The sequence below is a fragment of the Bombus fervidus genome, chromosome 2, assembly GCF_041682495.2.
Source record: "Bombus fervidus isolate BK054 chromosome 2, iyBomFerv1, whole genome shotgun sequence".
NCBI classification, from domain to species: Eukaryota; Metazoa; Arthropoda; class Insecta; order Hymenoptera; family Apidae; genus Bombus; species Bombus fervidus.
Window position 1 is genome coordinate 11,931,689 of NC_091518.1, and position 20,606 is coordinate 11,952,294.

A 20,606-nucleotide genomic window follows, 5' to 3' on the forward strand; every position below is an offset into this window, starting at 1 on the left:
GCACAAGTATGTGCGTCTAAGTATATTAAAAGAGACATTATTTTATTATTGGATTTAAACTCCAAATAAAAAGAATTCTTTTTAATCTCTCAAATCCTTCAACAAAATTTTAACATATCTGCGTTTTAATTACTTTTCGAGTTAACTTTCGGTAACCCGGTTCTCGATTGAGAACTATTTTCCAGATCTATATATGGATCTGGAACTTCTATTTTAAAGTGTGTCGGTGGATACGCACCGCAAGTGCAACGGAACACGGTTTCGGAAAATGGAAGAGTTTCGTGGCACGGAGCCGCAGCGGCAGTTATTGCACGGATCCGCGACGCCAGATACCACTGTTTCGAGTATATTCGCGTACGAACACACCGAGCCCCATGGGGGAAGTGCACGCGGATTGAAAATGGACTGCAATAACCCTAAAGCCGGCCGCGACCGCGAGTTACGCGTTTTTCCGAACCTGGTTTCTCTCTTACTTTTCGCGGTTCGCTTCGAATTTCCGCCTTTAACCGGACGCTGGCTGCGGTTTTCCGGCCGAACTTTCGTGAGCGCGCGATTTTACGAATTCCACGTGAATTCGTCGAAATGAACTCCCGGAAAGTTTAATGTGAATGACCTAAAAAAAAAAAAAAAAAAAACTTTCTTGTAAAAAGGAATATGTAATCACATGGTAATTGAAATCAGATGGATTTTTCTATAATCATTGTTCCATTGAAACGATAAGTTCCATTTAAGGATTGAATATGCAATTCAAGAGCTTGCATGTTTACAAGGAAAATACTCAATGAGAAGAATTTAGGTATGTTAAGGCAGAGGTGATCTGACGCCTCGCTTTATCAGCTTTATGCATTAGCAAAAAAGTCACAAAATTCGTCACTATACTTCATATACTATCAGTAGCATGAAAACATAATTCTCATTGAAATTATTTATAAGAACTCGTACCCCATAGATTCTAAACATAGTTTGCAACACAATCATCGCGAACATAGATATACCATTCTTACATATGCTTTTTTACTTGTTTTTTGTTAAGTATAAAATATGTTACGTCGGCCGACTCTCTACCTAGACCAGACCACATCCCGCGGACAGGCTGGCAACCAGATGTCCGCACATCCTCATGGCGTACCCTCAATAACCTTAAGGACCCATCATAAATCTTAGCAAACTCTAGCTAAGGTCTTCAGACCGAGCGAACATCTCTTTAGTAATTCATTTTCTAACAGTTTATTGTTTACTATGGGAAGAGTTAGTTTTCTCACATATGATGTTCCCACTTTCTTTCAGGGACAGTTAGCTCCTTCCTCACCCACCAACCTGGAAAATTAACCAATTACCAACGAAGCCTATTTTCCTCACTGTCATAGCGAAACCTTGTCTTTAACGAATCAGCTCATCTCATGTCCTTGGATCCACCCATCACAAGTTTTCCTCCGCAGCATCATTTTCATAGAGAGTCAGTTGCTCTTCACCATTTCGACTTTTCACCATACGAACTTGCGTTTACTCTCTATCAACTCATATTTAGTTTGTACATCAGCTGTTACAATAAACTGGAACTAATAACTTGTTATATCAGTGTCATAATCAATTTAATTACCTCTGTTATCCTGACCGAAATAGGGGATCGGACATTTCGCGGCGTCGATTATCTAATCGTAACGGGAATTTACAACTCCCATTGACGTGCTTTCTCGCGAACGCGTGTCTCCGCGAGTGAACGAAACAAAATATATATTAGTTGTTACATTGAAATATAAGGTCGAGTGATTGCTATGTAACCCTAATTCCAAAACTTCCTGTGACCTTGCAAAATCCAGCTCAGAACGCAACCCAAGTTTCTATCGTTCACAGGCGTATCAAAGCTTGCAACTCCATGCAATTCGAAATTTCAATAATTACAGTATACGGAACGCTACACTGCGTTAACAGAAATATCTTTCGAAACATAATATTACAACGAGTCAACAGCGAGATACCAAGATTCTCCCCATAATCGCATCTCTTATTTACGTTTCAATTTCTCCTGTCCTCTCGTCTCGCTTTATAAGACGAGCAGTAGATACACGATGATCGTACCTCTCCGAAGTAACCGAGATTTGTTCTTAGCGCTATAAATCCTGTGCATTTTTCTCTTTCGTCCTCGACGAATTCTCTCAGGGTGGATGAAAGAAGCGTAGAAGATGTCGAGCGTACCAAGACAAAGCAGCTCCATCTTCACGCAGTCTTCGTGCGGGAATCGGTCGAGCTGTTCCACTAGGCAGCCTACCACGATCCCTCGGAGCTTATTAAAAGTTCGAAGTTTCGTTTCAACTCGTCGTGTCCGTTGGATGCTGTAGGCATTCGGATTTTCCATGGCACATTCATCCCTCTGCTTTTCTTGCCCGCTTTCCCTCTCTATCGACAATGTTCACGATCAGCAGTGCAGCAGCATTATATCGCTCTGATATATCCGCCTTCATATAAACCACCCTTAATATCGTCCCCCGAGTAAATAGTTTCCAGTTCCCTGTCGTCGTCGCCGCCGCCGCCTTTGGCCGTTATCTACCATCAATTCTGAACATTCAGAAGGGTCGTAAGATAACCGCCGAACCAACGGGTATATACCACACCGTAGCTTGATGATTTTCTCACTTAAACCATCCTGAAACTATACTGCCGAGCGTATGGCGATCGTAAAACGGTATACGCTCGCGTGTTATCGATTTCTAAAGAGAATTTAAACGACGTAGATGAGGAACAGCTTAGTAGTCATAGTGTCGAACTATTTTTCCAAGGGTTATGACTATAGGCCAAAGGGCAGGAATGTGATGAGCTGTATTCCTTGTTTTCTACGGAGAGTAATTGTAAAATTCAATACGCTCTTGGTTCATTTTATAGTATATTATATTACATTTTATACTAATTTTATACTTCTTGCTTCGCATTCGGATCAAATTCATGAATATTTAAAAAAATATCAACTGTCATGAAATATTAAATGCGTCCTTGATCTTCTGTATCTTGAAATTCTTAAATTCTGTAGATTTGTATTTCCGTAATTTACATTTGTATTAATTACAGTTCTTTTTAATATTTATATTATATTCTTCGTGGATTTGTATCTGTGAAAGCTTTGTATGCTTGAAACTTGGAATTCTTTGAATCGGAAGATATAATCAAAATATTCTCTTTCTCCTGTGGTCTTTGATTTGAATGGTTTTACAAAGATTGTTCGACTGTGTTCGCGGAGTAACGCGTCTGCGGTGCGACTCGTCAACGACAGTCGTAAATTCTCGTCTCGATTAGTATCGACACCACGAGCCAGCCGATTCTCTACTTCGATTACGATGATAGGGATATTTCGAATGAATCCGACACCTTGTTTTACAGTTTAAATATAGCTATACATTTCGCAAAGACACAAAGACGACTGAATGTACGGATGAATGTTAAGTGTAAGCGGATCAGTGTCGTTTCTCTGTGTGTCTTGTGATGAGTATGTGGAGAGCTGAGTACAAGCGAAGTATCGGTGGTAGATGTGGAAAAGATCAAAACTTGAGATGAAAACTAGAACATGGGACAAGAGAATTCGTCAATTCACATTTTCGGTGAAGAAGTAAGGGCAATAATGGTCATCGTTGCTAATTCGTTGGAAAAACTGATAGGAAAAAATGAGAACTGACCGCCTCCAAACTGAAGGTCAGTCGCTAGTACGGAGCGTAGCCTCGAGTGACGCACGCGGAAATCTCGCGTGTTTCAGCGTTTAACCATTACAAGTAATGAAACCAAGGAGCGCCTCGACCTAATACATCGTGAAAATAAAAGACTCGACAGCAAACACTAAACCTTATGGCAGGCAGATGGAATCAGTGGTGATAAAGACTAATTTTCGACACGGCAGCAATGACACCTTGAGGATTATTGCAGGTCCGAGCGATTGTGTTAAAGAAAGCGTTAGACAAGCGGAACGACAGAGAAATAAAAATGAGAAAATGTGTATGGCATGTTTAAAAAATGAGAAACAACTAGTGTTGAAAGGTTGTTATAGAAATAGAAAAGAATTGTGAAATACCGTGGATGAAGAAATGGACGAGTGTATAATTACTGGGTCGCGGTACGGAACAAAAATATATTAATTAAACAACCTTTTAAACAATTTTGCAAGCGATAGAGGAACGAAGTTCATTTATATAATTTTCTACGACGACTATTAATGACTCAAATTTTGTATGTTGAAATTTTTCCTTGCTCTTCCATTCATCAAAGCAACTAACTTTGTACGCGTTATCATTTATAACATCGCTGAGTAACAAGTCATCATTCAACAAAACAGCTTGGCGAACAATTTACGGAGAAGATTTATTAACAAGGCGGCGGATCAAAGAAATCTGGATGCGGGAAAATTTAGAAAATACCACAGATGCAGCCCGACGATATTGGAATCAGCAACGGTCCCTGTCCTTGCCGTGACGTTCGCTAAACTGCAATATGAAAGTTATTACCTAATGACCTAATTACTCACTCCGGTGCTGACGAGCCGTTTCCCACTGACATTCTGATCGCATCGTGCTGTTCAAGTTCTCGTACCATTCTTGCATGCAAACCAAGGAAACTTATTAACGAGAACGAGGATGCAACAGTGAGTGTATCCATGCCAACGTAACGAAAGTTTCACGGAAACTTTCTGGACAACGATAGAAACAATGACGTGGCTTCTTCATCATCGTCTCAACCAGACTAAGAATGGAAGCGAAGAAATATTTTCACGAGTCTTTTGAAAATAGAAACGGAATGCAGCTGCATAGGACTCTAAGAGGCCAGTTCTTCTCGATTCGAGAGACTCCGATTGCAACAGAGGTTTAAGCAGAGAATAGAGAGAAAGGAGTGGCTGGTGCACGCAGTCTCGACGGGTTTAAAAGTTTAAGAAGCTGAAAGTACGTAGCCTCGGCCTGTCCCGTGGCGTAAATGGAAAGACACAAATGTATCCTGGGAGCCGGTAAACAGCATCGTGGCTCGCAGCCTAGTCCGCGGTTCAATATAAATGTAAATTGGAACAGATTCGAGTGCGACGTGGAACACGTTTGCCTCCGGAAGAGTCCGAGTATCCTCTAGCTTTCGCAGACATAGCTTCCTAGAATTCTCTTATCACTATCTAGACTGCTCTATACACCTAGAATCGACACGAGGAAAATTTTATTCGCCGGCTTAAGCACCGGCAGCAAATACCTTGCGAGATCTTTTGTTAACTTGGCTACGTATGAGCTGTATGAGTTAGGTTGATAGAAAAGATGTAATAAGGTGGCGACACTGATCAAGGGAAGAAGTTCATATATTTGTAGGATTAAAAACCTTTGACTTTTTGAAAAATACATAAATTTCAAACTGTTTCTATCTTTGGCAATAACAGATTAATTTTTGTTATCGAACAAACAACGAAGTCTTATCGTACAGTTTTAATTAATATGTGTAGCTTCAAATTTAAGAGACTTTCAAGGGATGTATCAATCGATATCACCGTTTAAGAACTCAATTTTTCGGTCTTACTGTATCGTTTCTAATAACTATAATCAATTCCAAGACAATAGTATACTTAGGAGAAAAATTGTCACGTAAAAATCGAGCTATTTCAAAGATCGGAGCTATCGATTCATTACCTTTTTCTTACAGAACGAAGAAAACAATTTGCTTCTCCATCGAGTTTCTTTATCATCGATACGTTCCGCCACAGCTAAAGAAATTTCTACCTGTTGTAATATGTATGCAGTTCGATAACGCCCAGCAAATTTAATTCCGCCGTTGAAACGAAACAGCGAATTTACAATTGAGATTTAATAATACTCGAGAAAACACCCGCAGGAGAATTGTTAATTCCCGTAAAACTGAGCCCCGTTAGCTTAAACGATCCTGTTTTCTTTCCACCCGCAGACCATTCTCCTTTTCCTCCCTTTGCTAGCTCCTCCAGCCCTGTCAAGCCGAATTTCAACGATCCTTTCTACGCGTAACGCAAAGAAAAAAAGAATAAAAGAACAACGAAAAAACAAGAGCTAGAAAGAAAGAAAAATAGAAAAAAGGAAAAAGAACATGGATAAAAGGGAAAGATGGAAGAAGAAACGAAATAATAAGCAAACGAACAAGCTGGTAACTCGCGAGCACGGAACGTAGCAGACGGTTCTATCACGCTAATCTAGACACGATCAAACTCTAGCGTTAATCTCGTTCCAGCACGAGGTAGCTCACCTTTCCCGTTACCACTGACGTCCAATCTGAAGTTGTCAGGACCCTTTTGCCCGTCGACAAGTTGACCAAGTCCCCCGGAGAGGTAACCTCCTTCTTCCCTGCCGTCGTACGTCCTGTCGGAAAGGTCAACCTCCGATCCCCTCTTAATTCCTTGGGGCATGGAATACGACACCAGGCCGTCTGCAACCGAGAAAACAAAAAGGATAGTAGCACGGTACGTTCGTGAACTATGCATCATCGCGGCGATGAGACGGACATTTTATTCCACGACGAGACGTGATAAGATTGCGCTTGGTCGTCGGATAAAGCGCACGTCCTCGGGAAATAGACGCCACCGAGAAACTTTCGAATCTTTATACAAACGCCGTGTGGTTACTTTTTATTTTCTGACCTGTAGACTGCGGATTTTTATATAGCTATGGAAAATTTAAAGGTGTACAAATTTATAGAATGCACGTATTATACAAAAATATATAAAATATCCCAAAGTATAGTATTTGTTAGGTATATTTAATTCATAAGTGATCTGACCAAGTCCTGCTCTTTTCATTGTGTTCGTAGAAATATGCATTTCCGTAGGTATCCGCAGTCCAGTGATACGGTTCGCTTGTGAGTAATTTAACGATCGAAACTCGATCGTGGCTGAAAAACCGCGCTGATCGATTTCATAAATTAAATTATATAGAGAAATGAATATTATAATTAGTACAATTTTTAAACGTTCTTCGGAACTTACAAGCATCTGTGGTATCTATGTGTGATAAATAAACCTATGACAATAAGGCTTCCTCTTTTGAGACATTAGATACTAGTTATGTATCACTATAGCGTGAATTTAATAACGTTATAAATTAGTCAATTTGGCTTCTAAGTGGCTCGATCCACTTTTAAAATTCGTCCAAGTGACTGATACCAGATTATTTGTTTTCATAATTGTCTTCAGGAATACTTTTAATCAAATTAATGTCGGATAATATCGATAAAGAAATAAGATTGTAGAATTCTGTCAATATGCCTTCAACTTATCAAGATTAATACAAATATAGACTTACAGATAGCTTATCGAAACACGAGTCGTATTTTACAAGTGGACGAACTTTAATCCAATAAATCACAAAATAAAATTGTCCTGCGATTTCGATGGTTTTCAGTACACGTCTAATTGAAAAGAATAGACATCGATATAAATATAAAATTTACCATTCGACAGGTTAGAGCTTCTAAATATTTCACTATCTAGAAGCTGTATTTAATTTAAAACCGTTTCTCTAAGCCATTTACTTGAAACGACTTCATTTAAGAGATCCACAAGAATCGCATAATTTAATCTGTGCACGTTCTCATCACCGCATCGGAGATTGACATCTGATAGAGTGGCACGTTCGCGGCGATAGGACATACAGAGAAATGATTTTTATTCGGAAGCTTCCGTCTTCGACGCGACGAGAACTGACAGATGCCAATAAGGGAAGAACGTAGTACGAGTTTCGACGCTACCGCTCGAAAAATAATCAATTGCATTCTTAATGGTCCGTCGTGCAACAACGACGAATATCCATTCGAGAGAAGAGGATGAGATTAAAAGCTTGACAGTATTAAATTAGCCGTTTGCGCGAACGATAGGGAAAAATGAACAGAGAGCTTCCGGCGGTGTAGAACGTTGGTAAAATGGCACCGATTTCCCCTCCTATTGCTTTCTTTTCCGATAAAACGGCACGAACGATAAATTTCGAGCGCAATAAAAATACCGTATCTATATTTATCATGGTGTTGTTCGCTTCATGCGATGGGGGCACGAAGGGGTTAAAAAACTCACAAAAAAATATATATGTTGTATATACGCGTATACATATAATACACGCACGTATACGCAGAGAGTAATACCGAGGCTCGTAGCAGTCGCGATTGCAGTAATTTCGACTAGAATCACCATCCAGCATATGAAAAATATTTTCGTTCTTGTTACAGTAATTGCACAGCTGGCCCGACACCGAAACTGAATACACGCAAGTTGTCGTTTACGGTCGCGCTGTTTTTCATCGCTAACGACGTACCAATAAAAATATCGTACACTTGATAATTCGGGCGACTTTTCAAGCGGCTGCTGTCCCATCGTTCAACCGCGCATACTATCCCTCTGATATTACGAGAACGATACCAATTCAATAATGGGAAACAAACATCGTCGATGTAAATATTTCTTAAAACGTCCGCCACCTACGAACAACGTCGATACGAGGTAACGATATCTATTGTTAGAATGGCAATAACGATCGAAGCTGGAAGTTCCTACACCAGATGAGACTTTGTGAACCTGTTTGGGGTTAAATTAACGCAACATGCCTGTGCTATTGGGTCGAGCTGGTAAATTTAGTTTCATGCAATCTTCTAAACTTGAAATAGGAATTAGTCGGAAGAAACTTATAAGTGAACGGTGTAAAATTGAAAACTATCTGGAAATTTAGAATTCCTATGGAATAATACAATTAAAAAAATGGAATCTGAAGGAAAAGTCTAAAAATGGAATCTTTCAAATGTTTCACCGAGTACTGTAGTTTGCATATTTTATATATTTGTAGAATAGATTGCAAATGTATGAGCGATGGAGTTACGAATGACGCTGAGAATTTCTATTCTTCAATAAACATTTTTACACTTTTAAATGCATCGTAGTATGTTACACTGAAGTTAAGAATTTTGTCTTTTATATATATACATACAACTTTCATTTCTCAACAGCTTTCTATGCAGATACCTTTTAGAAGCAGATGCTTTTAGAAGCATCCATTTTAGAATTCAGTGATACGAATCCTGAAGAGTCGGATATTTCATACGTCACAACCTATTACATGTTTCTCCATATTATATGTATTCTTGCATTTTTGTACTCTCAAACTTTCCACCAAAAGCTAGATGCCCGCGATCTACTTGTGAGCTTGGGCTCACAATAATTCAATGGAATACAAGATTAAGCGTATTTCATTTCTGTCTGGATCGGTTTTGAAAGTAGTTTTATAGTTAAAGTGGTAACCCACTTTATATTCGAAGCAAGTTTTTCAGCGACTATTTATTGCGTTCACCGTGCTAGAAAAGGAATGGAATTATAGTAAGCGACAAACGACGGCCAGAGAATGGCATTAGATTTTTGAGGCAGGAAAATCGACGCTGACAGAACGCAGGAAATACGGTCCCGGTCGCGTGCACGCTTTTCCAACGGTAAGAAGTTCCCTCCTCGATCCGATAAAACGGAAAGTACTGACAGCATGATAAAAATACTCGAAGCCGAAGGAACCACTGCATCGTTCTTTTCAATATTTAGCGGTGGATACCTTGTCACAAATAAGTAGCAAGATCCTGAGATATAGGAGGCGAAAGTAACAGTAATAAATTGTACTCACCGGTCCACGGACAACCATAAAGCTCCACTCGTATGCATACCATCCGCATGTGAGAGGTATAAGGAATGAAACGGACTTTCGTTGCAACGATCGCAGGGTCGAAGACCTGTTCCTTCTCCGAGTACGGATTATTGTTACCAGCTAGAAGCTGAAACACAAAATAAAAATAGATCGTTCAACGTCCTCTACCACCAAATGTTTTGGAATCTCTTAGGTACGTCACTTAATTTTTTAATTAAACTTAATGCTAGATTTCTTAGAAAGAGAGTATGTTTGATTAAAGAAGCAAGGTTAAATGTGCGTGTTAGAGATTTAATGAATTTTTAAGTAAAAGATTAAATAGCATTATGATGTTGTTATAAATGTTACAGAACATGGATTTGATAAGTAAATTTATCCGCAAGCAATGAAAGCATTCGAATCTTACTGGTGCAAGTTTGGTAATGTTTTGTGGCAAACATGTATGTGTCAAGTAGATGACATTTGCTCGGAAGTAGTAGACATTTTTATATTTGGTCGATATTTTTGTTCAAATCCCACGGAAGTATGTAACATATTTATTGAACTTTACGTTCTACTATAACAAAGATTCGACCGATCATATCGTCGGTCGATTTTCGCCCTCTCAAAACATCAAGAACATCTCACAGAATATTAACGCAATAAAAATTGACAAGAAAAGTTCGACAAAGGTTCGAGTCATTGTTCCTTTCAAAGCCACTCTCCGCGCTACACTCGTATTTCAAACCATTCAACAATCCACCGAACACCATGCCAAACAAATCGCGCGGGGAGGAAAGAAAAATTCAGCCACTCTATCGACGTTTCCTACAAGAACTTCTCTTACCTTTATCACCATCGGTTTCAGCCAACCAGACTAGTCTCGCGACTACGATCTCCATTCCGTGAATATTGAAAGCAAACGAGCGGATAAAAGGAAGCGGTGGTACGAAAACAAAAAAACGGGAAACTTTTAACGAAACCTCTAAGAGAACGAGGGACGGCCAATGTCTGGAATGTTCTTCCAGCCTAAAAACGAGAAAAGAACGAGCAACGAGACTGGACATTCAGATTCAGAGACAGGATGAGATCTACTTGAATGGTAGACGGTGGTCTTCTTAAGCTCGCTGATGGACGGAGCATCGAGCTACCATTGGAACGTGTTTACAGCGTTCAGAACGAATTTCACGAGCACCATTTTCCGGATCCGATTAGCAAACAACACTTCGACAGGTCCTCCTAAATGTAAATGCCAACGTTAAATCTCGATGAAGGCGGTGGACATTGCTGCTTCGTTTCTCTTGCCTTTCCATTCAGTCTGAACCATCTCTTTCTGTCTACGTTCGATCGATTCTCGAGAAACTAGCTACCCGAACGTAACACCTCGAAGGATAACCGCGATACGAGCCTGAAATATGAACGTCGAGGCAGAGAATCAAACCGCGAACGACGAATCCGACTGACTAAACGAAGCAAATCTGCGTGTACGCATATGCAATTGGATACAGAAATAAATGTAGAAGTAGTGGAAGTAGGAATCAGTGAAGTTTAATTGAACCGGTTCTAGTGTTATATAGGTAATTCAGTTTTATTTATTAAATATCCTTATAACACACAAATTATGTGATAGGTAATTGAAAGTAATATTTACACTTTTGTGTAAGCAAGCTGTATTTAACGAAATTTCATCGATACCTACTTCCACTACCTGCCTACTTATTTTTACCCTCGACTGCGTATATGTACGTACGTATATGTATGTATGCGCGACTTGGTCGATCGCGTGCGAAGAGCAAACGTGCGCACGGGTTTCGTTTGCCTTTCCGTTCGGATTAGAATCTCTAACGGGGCCGATCTGTTATTCGATCCGAAAAATATGAGCGGCCGCAATCTGATCCGTCTGACGTTTCCTGTTGCGAAAACCAAGGTGGATTCGGATGATTGTATATTATTTTGGAGAGGAACGTAACAGGATATATGTGAATTGTATTCGCGGCTGCTTTGATCTCGCGCGTCTACCATATTCACCACGGTGTTGATTTAACGAGATCGCGGTGGATGATATTCTGCAAATATTCAGGCCGTGTTCATATTGTTGTAAGAAACTGAAATCAGATATTATGCGTGCATAGGTTCATTTAAGATCCATTTACGTATTGACGAATCGAGTAGGGCCAAAATTGGGAGGATAATACTACTGTGAAGGGAAAAGTTGATGGTGTTCTGCCATTATTATATGTATATATAGAGCACACAAGAAGTGGGCAGTATAATAGAAGAGTTGTCATAGAAAATTAACAGTAGAAAAAAAGAAAATTCCTTCTTTACAAGAAATTATACAGTAGATTTAGGATTGCACATTTTATGAATAATTTCGGATGATTCAATATTTTTGTATTATTTTACTAAATAAAATTATGTCAGAGTTGTTTTAATAATTCGATTAATTATCTGCCTTTCGAAATAAGACACTGACAGTTTGTTTGCTTTGAACAATACAAATATATTAGATAGTAAGGATTGTACTTACTTTTTGAGAAGCCGAAAATATCATATTCTAATTGTCAAAGAAATAGATGTAATTGCATTATTATGAAAACGATGAGGATTATGAAAACAAAAGCAGTAAAAAAAAACAAAGACTAAAAATACTGAACACATAGGAAGATAAAATTAAATAAAAGACAGAGAACGTGAATTTCTTATTACGCACGAACAAATTATTTTATAAATTCTAATAAGAGAAGTTGTTTGAATGTCGATAATACGCTGATTTCACCTACAAACAGTTCCATAGTATTAAAATATATAAATGTTGAAAGTATAGAAGCATGTTTTAGGACCATGTTTCAAATCATGTAGTCAGAATTGTGCAAACCCTCTGACGCACGACTAGATTTCACCTTTATTCCACTTGTTTTATCGACAACAGTACTCTACATGCTCGCACGATGAATATTTCAAACGATGCAGCTTTCGAAAAATTCGTGCTGCTCGAAACTTCTTTTCCGTGTATCAATAACGGCGGTATCGTGAAAGTTGCTCGTGAGTTACACGGAATGATACGCTGTCTGTCGAAAGCCGATTTTCGCCAAGATTTTTCACACGGATCGAACGATTCCCGAGCGTCGTATGTTGCCGGCGTCTTGGCTGATATATTAAATGGATCGTGCCGTTTCCATGAAATCCGACGTCGCGACTCTTCTGTAGAAAGACGGACCTAGAAATAGGCGACAGCATTTTTGCGCCTTTTCATCCGTATAGCAGCGCGTATCGTGTCTGACCATTGAATGACAAAGCTACTGGCTGAATGTTGCGATAGAAAAAGATTGTTTGAAAATATCAGACAATTCTAGAAACACTGAAATAAGCTTCTTGTTGGTCCGTACAGTATACACGAATGATTAAAATTGAAATAATACATTCGGGAAATAACATGGAATGTAATTTTCCAACTGCGAAAAAATTTCGCAAATTTTATTATTTTTAATATTTGGTAACGTGTAGTATAAAAAATAAATAACAGATTTATAACGACGTAGTTGGAGCATAAACACAATGAAAATCACTTAATTTATGTTAAACATCAGCGGGTAAATCCTGCTGCTTGTTGCGAAAACCTTGTGTCTAATTGAATAAAGATTTGAATTTCAATGTGTTTAGAGGATTAATTAGTTCTTTTAATTAGAATTCTAATGGCATTTTAAGGAAAATTGTAAGTAGGCTGAGGAATAAATATTTAAGACATTTAAGGAAGTGAAACACGATGTCGATAACTGCAGGCTCGCCAGACAGGAGGTCCACGACACGAGGTCACGGGATCCAATATCGAGCCTCTCGGGTCATGGAAGCCGATACTGGCGAACTCAGGGTCACGGGGATCTAATAACGACGACTCTCGTTTGAAAATAGATTCTAACGATTCCAAGATCGGTTATGTACGATTCTCGAAGAAAATCACAGAGGAAAGAGAACGTAATTTTCAATCTCCGTTTTACCTTCCTGCTAATGAAACAATTTAAACTTTCAATCTCACTTCCAAGAAAAGAAACCTTTAAATAAAACATGGCAATTCGGTAATAGTTACGTAATAATTTTTGCTTACTAATTAACATATTGCTGAGAGACTACTTTATGTGCAAGCTAGCACTGGCTATTTTATACAAGAAGTAACGAAATAAAGTAGCTTACTACTAGCCAAAGCAATTGTTAAAATTCACAAGCTCATTCCTACGTTAAGAAAAAATTCAGACAAAATTCAAGTAAAAATCTCAATTTTTTTACCTCTTTAAACAAAGTTTAGTTTTTGATTGCTAATTGGCATCCTGGCTGTATTAAGATCAGAGGATCGCTGCACTACTATTTGTGAATCAATCGGCCATTGAATTGGCAGCGTATGTTGCAACGTAGCGGTTCTGACGCGGACTTAATACAGCAAAGGGTTATACAGGCCAGGCAGCTGTAAGCGGGCCAGCGAGTTGTAAACGGCACGCAAATGGAACGCGCCCCCTTAAACCTTAAACCGTTGCGCGTAGAGAGAGAGAGAGAGAGAGAGAGAGAGAGAGAACGAGAGCGAGTGGTTATATCGGCTAGCTCGAAACGAGCGACCGCGGATGCATTACAACTGCAACTGCAGCAACGTGTGGGAATAGAAGCGAGCGTAGCTCGGCGAATACGCGATAGGAATAATTAATACAGCCATAAACAAGCGGCAGGATGGGGTGGAAGCGAGCGAGGCCGATATCGTCCTACCGACACATAAAATTGATATCCGTGCTCGAAGGAGGGAGAATCATTCTGAAGGGAGCCCATATATCCGGCGACTCAGATGGATCGCTCTCGCCGTTGCAATAGGATGGCAATTGTACCAGAGATTCCCTGTATATTATACCAGTTATTTATGTGTTTGTGCAGTGCGATTATGTGCGTCGTCGCGATCCAAGGTGTCGCACTAGTGTTTCAGATTAGACAGCGTGAGCTTTAGATATTACACTTGATAAATTTGCACGTAGGCACGATGAAAGGAATCATGGCGAAAGTGTGTATATGGTTGCAGTTCGGAGATAATGCGTTTATGACTTAATTGCTAGAATCAAATCTGGACTTTAGTAAAAATTAATATTCGCAATTGAAAGAAGAACTAGTTGCCTGGAAGTTTGGAGGACCTATAAAGGATTTGCGTAGACTTTCATTTGTAGAAGATAGTGTCCGTAACTCAAGACACGTAGCAAATAGTATTCATACGAGCTTAGAACCATCAGACCATTCACAGTGATAAAGGCAACCAAAGTCTTGTAACAGCTGGTATTCGCAACCACAGATAAGTAATATTCATCGATGGTACTGGTGAGTTGAAATTAGTACGAGTTTGAGTTCACAAAGTTAGACATTGCACTTGGTATTCTTAAGATCGGATTCGTAATAATCAGTCTCTCCAAAAACTTGTATTTAATGTTTTAAAGTTGAAACTAGTGAAATCCCTAACTGAAAGTCACAGATGACTAATCTTGCTAAATCTTAGATAATAAGCATGAGACTTTGGACTGAAAAGCTTAGAATCTACTTTCAACTTACGAGTGTCAAGTAGATCCCTCGTGACAATTAGCGTGTGAACCTACCATAGCAGTTCTAAAGTTAGCAAGTTCTGCTCTCCTAATAAAAATGTTTTCTTCTTATCATAAAATCGCATATATTTGTTATTATCTGAAAATATTTTTTCAGGAAGTTGTTAAGAAGGTTCCTCGATCGATAGAACACACGCGTTTTCTATCAGGTCGTAACATAAGAAACAGGATCAGAAAAGTTTCGACGATACGTTTACAATTTTATTAGCTACGTGTTCGTAGGTAAGACACACTATAAACAATCTGCTATTTCCTTATTTACAGTAACTCAACTTTTATCCCCTTCGGTAAGAAAATCCTTCCTTCCTAATAAATTGCTTGCATTTACGATACAGTTACGTTCAACTAACTTCTTTCCAATAAACTTAATCGAGTAGTGACATGCGTAGAAAGTCATCAATTCTAAAATATCAGTAAAACTGATCTGCGAAGAAATCCATTTACTAAAATGAATGTGTTATAATTATACAATTTAACAAAAAAAGAATGTCACAATTCACAAAGACCTTTTCCCGTAATTTGCATAAATCAATAAAAACTAACTCACAATCAATCGCATCGATCAAATCACTTTTTAAAACGTATTTTAAATTCATAATCCATTAATATTCTTAGCACTAATCTTTTGTACATTCAATATGAAACCTATGCATCTTCCTTTCTCTTCTAATAAATCTAGTTCGGACATTAAAGCTGTTTTCTTATAATTACAAACACTTCAATTATAAAAGAACAAACATTTCATCGTCGTTAAATACTTGAGTAATTAATAACGTTCTGCCTCCAACTTTCTATTTTCCATCGATATCCTGAAAAATTTACTTTTCTAGATAGTATCACTCTTCTAGGCAAGAAGCCAATTTATTATCCATCACGGCACCATAAATCTAGGGTGAACTTTTTTTTTTAAGCAGCTCGAAACGTTCCATCGCGCATGGTGTTTAAGCCGTTGGAGGGGAACAAATTGGAATTGCTCCGGGAAGGTGGTGTACTGATGGAATTAAAGCCACGGGTGCAACGTCTTCTGCCCGGTTTCATTATCTCGACGAGGTTAGGAGGTCGATGCCAGGTAACCCGAGCAGGTGATATCCATGCCTCGTCTTACAGAGCTGAAAAACCGGAACGAGCTTACGCGGCGCGTCCCATTTCCGTTTCGTTTCTCATGGGGCCGTGTAGTCAATTGCTTTCTAGGATCAATGTGCCGGAAAAGACCACGCTTCTAATCTGTTTGCGGCCGATTTTGGGGCTACTTTGGACCCCACTAATGAAGAACTGTTTAATTTCAACGTGCTCGATCCAACGTGAACGAAATATCGCGGGTTGTGTTCCCTTAATATCGTTTGAGTCAGTCGCGGGGACCTTTGACTGTCAGACGACGCAGCCGCCTCGGAAAAGCAATAACGCGAACGTTTTCTCCGCTCCATGAAATTAATAGCGCGCAGAGTTTGAATTACGGGGACTGGGGAACCGTTTTTCGACGTCGTTTCGGAGCTTCATAAAGGGACATTTACAAAATTCGTAGTTGTACTTCGTAAAACGAGACAAAGGTAGGAAATTCGAAAAATACGGATTCATGAGACCTCTGTTTTACGGCGAGCGAGTTTTTGACGTTAACGCGAATCGAGTGTTTAATATAAAGTATAAACATGATATTTAAATACCTTGCACTTTGAAAAGGAAAAATATGTAGAAAGAAATAAGCATTATGCATAGCATGATTGTACCGCCCGTAAGTTGTTAAGTCTGGATACTTGCAAATTATTGCAGATACATACATTGTACTTAAGAAATGAGATTCCTTAATGTAATATTGGTTTCTGATTTTATCTGCTCAATATCTGACTCTATATTGGGATCCTACAGCCATTGAGATACGTGTTTTAGTTATATTATAAAAACTCATATAGATTTTATGATGTATCAGCTATACGTTGCAGATGAAGGTGAAACTTGATCGACCTAGGTATATTCCTTGTTTCGGTATTCATTTAGCGGAGCAAAGAATTAACGCCAAGAGGCAAAGAATTAACAATAAGGAAACGTTCCTCTGTGATAACTTTGAAAATGTAACAGTAATAATAGCGATCTTTCGATCTAATAACGCATCTGTGCACGTTAATATACGTTTTAAGCTTGTTCCCAACCCAATTTCCAGCGATGAAAACCTCGTTAATTTGACAATTCCCATTTCTATCTGCTTAAATGGAAAACTGAATAACCGGTATATAGAAACAGCAGCAACGTTTAACTAGCCAAATGGCATCTCTCGACACCTACGAAAAAGGAACGAGCCAGTTCGTTCTCTCCTTTAATTTCATTCGAAGGAAGCATCTTCCTCTTCCTCTTTTCGGTTAATGTTCATTAACGAGCACGGTCGTTAGACTGTTGCTCAATGTAAGAGGAAAATATTCCGGAACGGCGTATTATCGTTAGCGAGATCTCGATCCCGAGGTTACCGGTGAGAAGCTTGTCTCTAATCCGCTTGCGGCTGAAATCTTTCCCCCGTTAAGCTAACGAAAAACCCGTATAATTCGAATTTGTCTTCTCTCAACGAACTCGAGCCCTTTTTCTTAATATACATCCTTCTCCATCTTTCTTCTACCAACAGACATCGCGGGCTAACAAAAAGTAAAAATTGTATCAGCCCCTTTGAGATACTTTAAATTCTTTGTTCGATCTTAATTCTCTAGATCTTGAACATTGTCTGGGTCGACATTTCCAAGATAATGAATAAATGATATTATTAAATGGTGAATTAAAAATCTATTGGATCGATTCTATAAGCTGTTATTTATAAAATTCATGCGCTTGTCAATTCATTCAGTCCGTCGATGTTGAATTTTTCGTTTCAACGATTAAAATACTCTTTCAGTGTCAGTGCAGATGCTCGTGTATCGAATATTTTTCATAGAAATCTCTTTTTAATTTGGACAGGCTACCTACAACAACTATCTAACTTAAAACAACAATCGTACAAATATGAAATATAACATCAAATGTTTTTAATTGTGCTCAAATTTAATTGTACTACAGTCGACTATTACGATTCTTCTATTATTCTATTATTCTATATTCGAATCTGTTATTCTCTTCCACCAAACATAACAGACTTGGCGAACCATCGCTGGTGTACACTTTCCCGCAAATACCTTCAATGATGATATTTTAACAATCAATCCCAGCACAGAAAAAAAAAAAAGAGAAGTTAAAAGACATCAAATTTTTCGAGTCACGCGAACAAAGCAGCGTCGATTTTGGGAAACTACCATCGACAGTTGCATGAATTGAAAATCACTAGCAACCAGTTGTAACCATTCGTTTACGATAAAACGAATTTGGTCGATGCTGGAAATATTCCGAAAATCGTGCGAAACGAACCTACGGAGAAGGGGGGGATAGGACTAAAAAGGAACAAAATTCAGCCCTATCTTTTTCCGCGCCTCGGGGTGAGAGCTCTCGTCTGGATGGAAGCACTCACCGATCGAGCCTGCGCTCTGATAAAGCCGCGTACAGAGGAAAGAGAACCGAGGGAGAGATTGGAAAAAGAAAAAAAATCCAGGCAGATCTGGTCGCCGGAAAAAAGCCGGGGAACAGAAGGGGAAAGGGATAGAAAGGGAGGGAGAGAGAGAGAGAAAGAGAGAGAAAGAAAGAGAGGGGAAGTGTGGCCGTAGAAAATTGTTTCAGGGCCGCTCGGTAATCTGCTAATAGGGTGTCCACGTTCGAGCCGGTAATCCGTAATCCACCGATACCCGGTTTGATGCCGTATAAATGCGCACACATCCTCCAACAGCTCTCACCACGCGCGCGATAAATTATACACGTAACACCGCGTGTTTGTATCGTTACCGAACGATATATTCGCCCCTGTTGGATATTCCTTAGGACATTTCCCTACCGATCGCTATACGAATTATTCAATTCTACCATTGCGAACGCGTGAACGGAAAAATATAACGGCAGCGATATAAATATTTGATATTGTGGCGAGTCGCAAGACGAGAGAAATATTTAAACGACTTCGACTTTCGACGAATCGATTCGGTGTATTAACCATTCGGCAAACTGTCGATGATGAAACTGCGAACAGAGTTTCTAGCGATTTGGATTTATAATGCAATCTTTGAAACTTTAATCATGACCTATGCCAATTCGGATCTTTATGTGAAATAATCGCACTACAATGCGAAAACACGAACAGTTCAAACGATATGTAGCTTGAATGATATTAAACAAACAGTGTAGAAACAATAATTAGTACCTTTATGATGTATCCTGAAATTTTTATACCAGTATCTTAATTAACTTGAACCATAATGTTCGAAGAAAATCGCTATTCACATGAAAAGAGGTTTGTCGATATAACGTTAGTTCCACTTACTTTAGTAAAAATTAATTTCTCGTTGGAAAGTCAGATACTTAACGTTAAAAAGATAAATTTACTCGTCTTGCGTTTGCATTTTAAGACTACGATAACGTCGCTGTCTTCGCGTTGACAGCCGGATAAGATTTAAAATCCTTTAACGTCACGAACGAACGCGTATTTTCGGTCAAGAACCGTCGCGACATCGTCCCGGGAGCAGGCAGGAATTTTCACGAAACACCCTGTGCATTTGCATGTTCGAGCAGCCAGAGAGAAATTTTCTAGTTTCCCCTTGTCGCGTATTGAATTTCCTGGGAAGAGGACGGGCACGAGCGAATCCGAAAAAGACAGGTGAAATATCTGTTGGCTCGGTCGCGTGTAACTTTATTGCTCTCCTTAATTCCTAGACGAAATGAAACGGGATTTCCTTCCGGATCTTCGTAAAAGCTCGGTTGATTTCCTAAATGCGCCGCAAATTTGACGAGTAGAAATGACAACCTTATCGAATAACCTATTTAACCAACGTATGACCATAAACGGACTTTAAAATCACTAGCGCAAGTGCAGTATCTCCTGTGTCACACGATTCTACTGAATTTTCATTTGCTTATACTCGCGGGTTAGTGCTCTTTGCTGACAATTATTTTTGCCATCAGCAGACAACGTTAGGTAAACGTATATATTACGTAATAAAAGTGCGATGGTTTTTATACTTTCGTCGTCATAAAGCTTTTACCTCGATATTCTCTAGCTCTCCAATATTTCTGTAAGCAATACAGAAGGAGATTCAATTTATAATTACAAAAGACGTAGAACTGTAAATATTAGGCTACTGAGAAATCGAAAGAGTTCTATAAGCTTTGCTTTAGTTTGTTTTAATTACATCGAATCGAGAACCATTTTAATAAGGCGATACTATAAAAATTCATTTTATCAAGCGAACGCAATCGACAGGCTTGATAATAGAGGCCTTGTTTCTTTGATTTTCTCTTTCCTCTGTATCTT

The 20,606-nt window shown here is 38.9% G+C and overlaps 1 protein-coding gene across 5 annotated transcripts in view; it reads right to left on the reverse strand.

The window, feature by feature from the left end:
• Ddr (discoidin domain-containing receptor 2) overlaps positions 1-20,606 on the reverse strand; it is a 224,286-nt gene that overhangs the window by 51,844 nt on the left and 151,836 nt on the right. For all 5 annotated transcript variants that reach the window (XM_072021834.1, XM_072021835.1, XM_072021832.1 and 2 more), the window contains 2 exons: positions 9,618-9,765; positions 6,220-6,399 (listed from right to left, as the gene is read on the reverse strand). In XM_072021834.1, the coding sequence (XP_071877935.1) occupies positions 6,220-6,399; positions 9,618-9,765 (328 nt within the window). The remainder of the gene's footprint in view (positions 1-6,219; positions 6,400-9,617; positions 9,766-20,606) is intronic.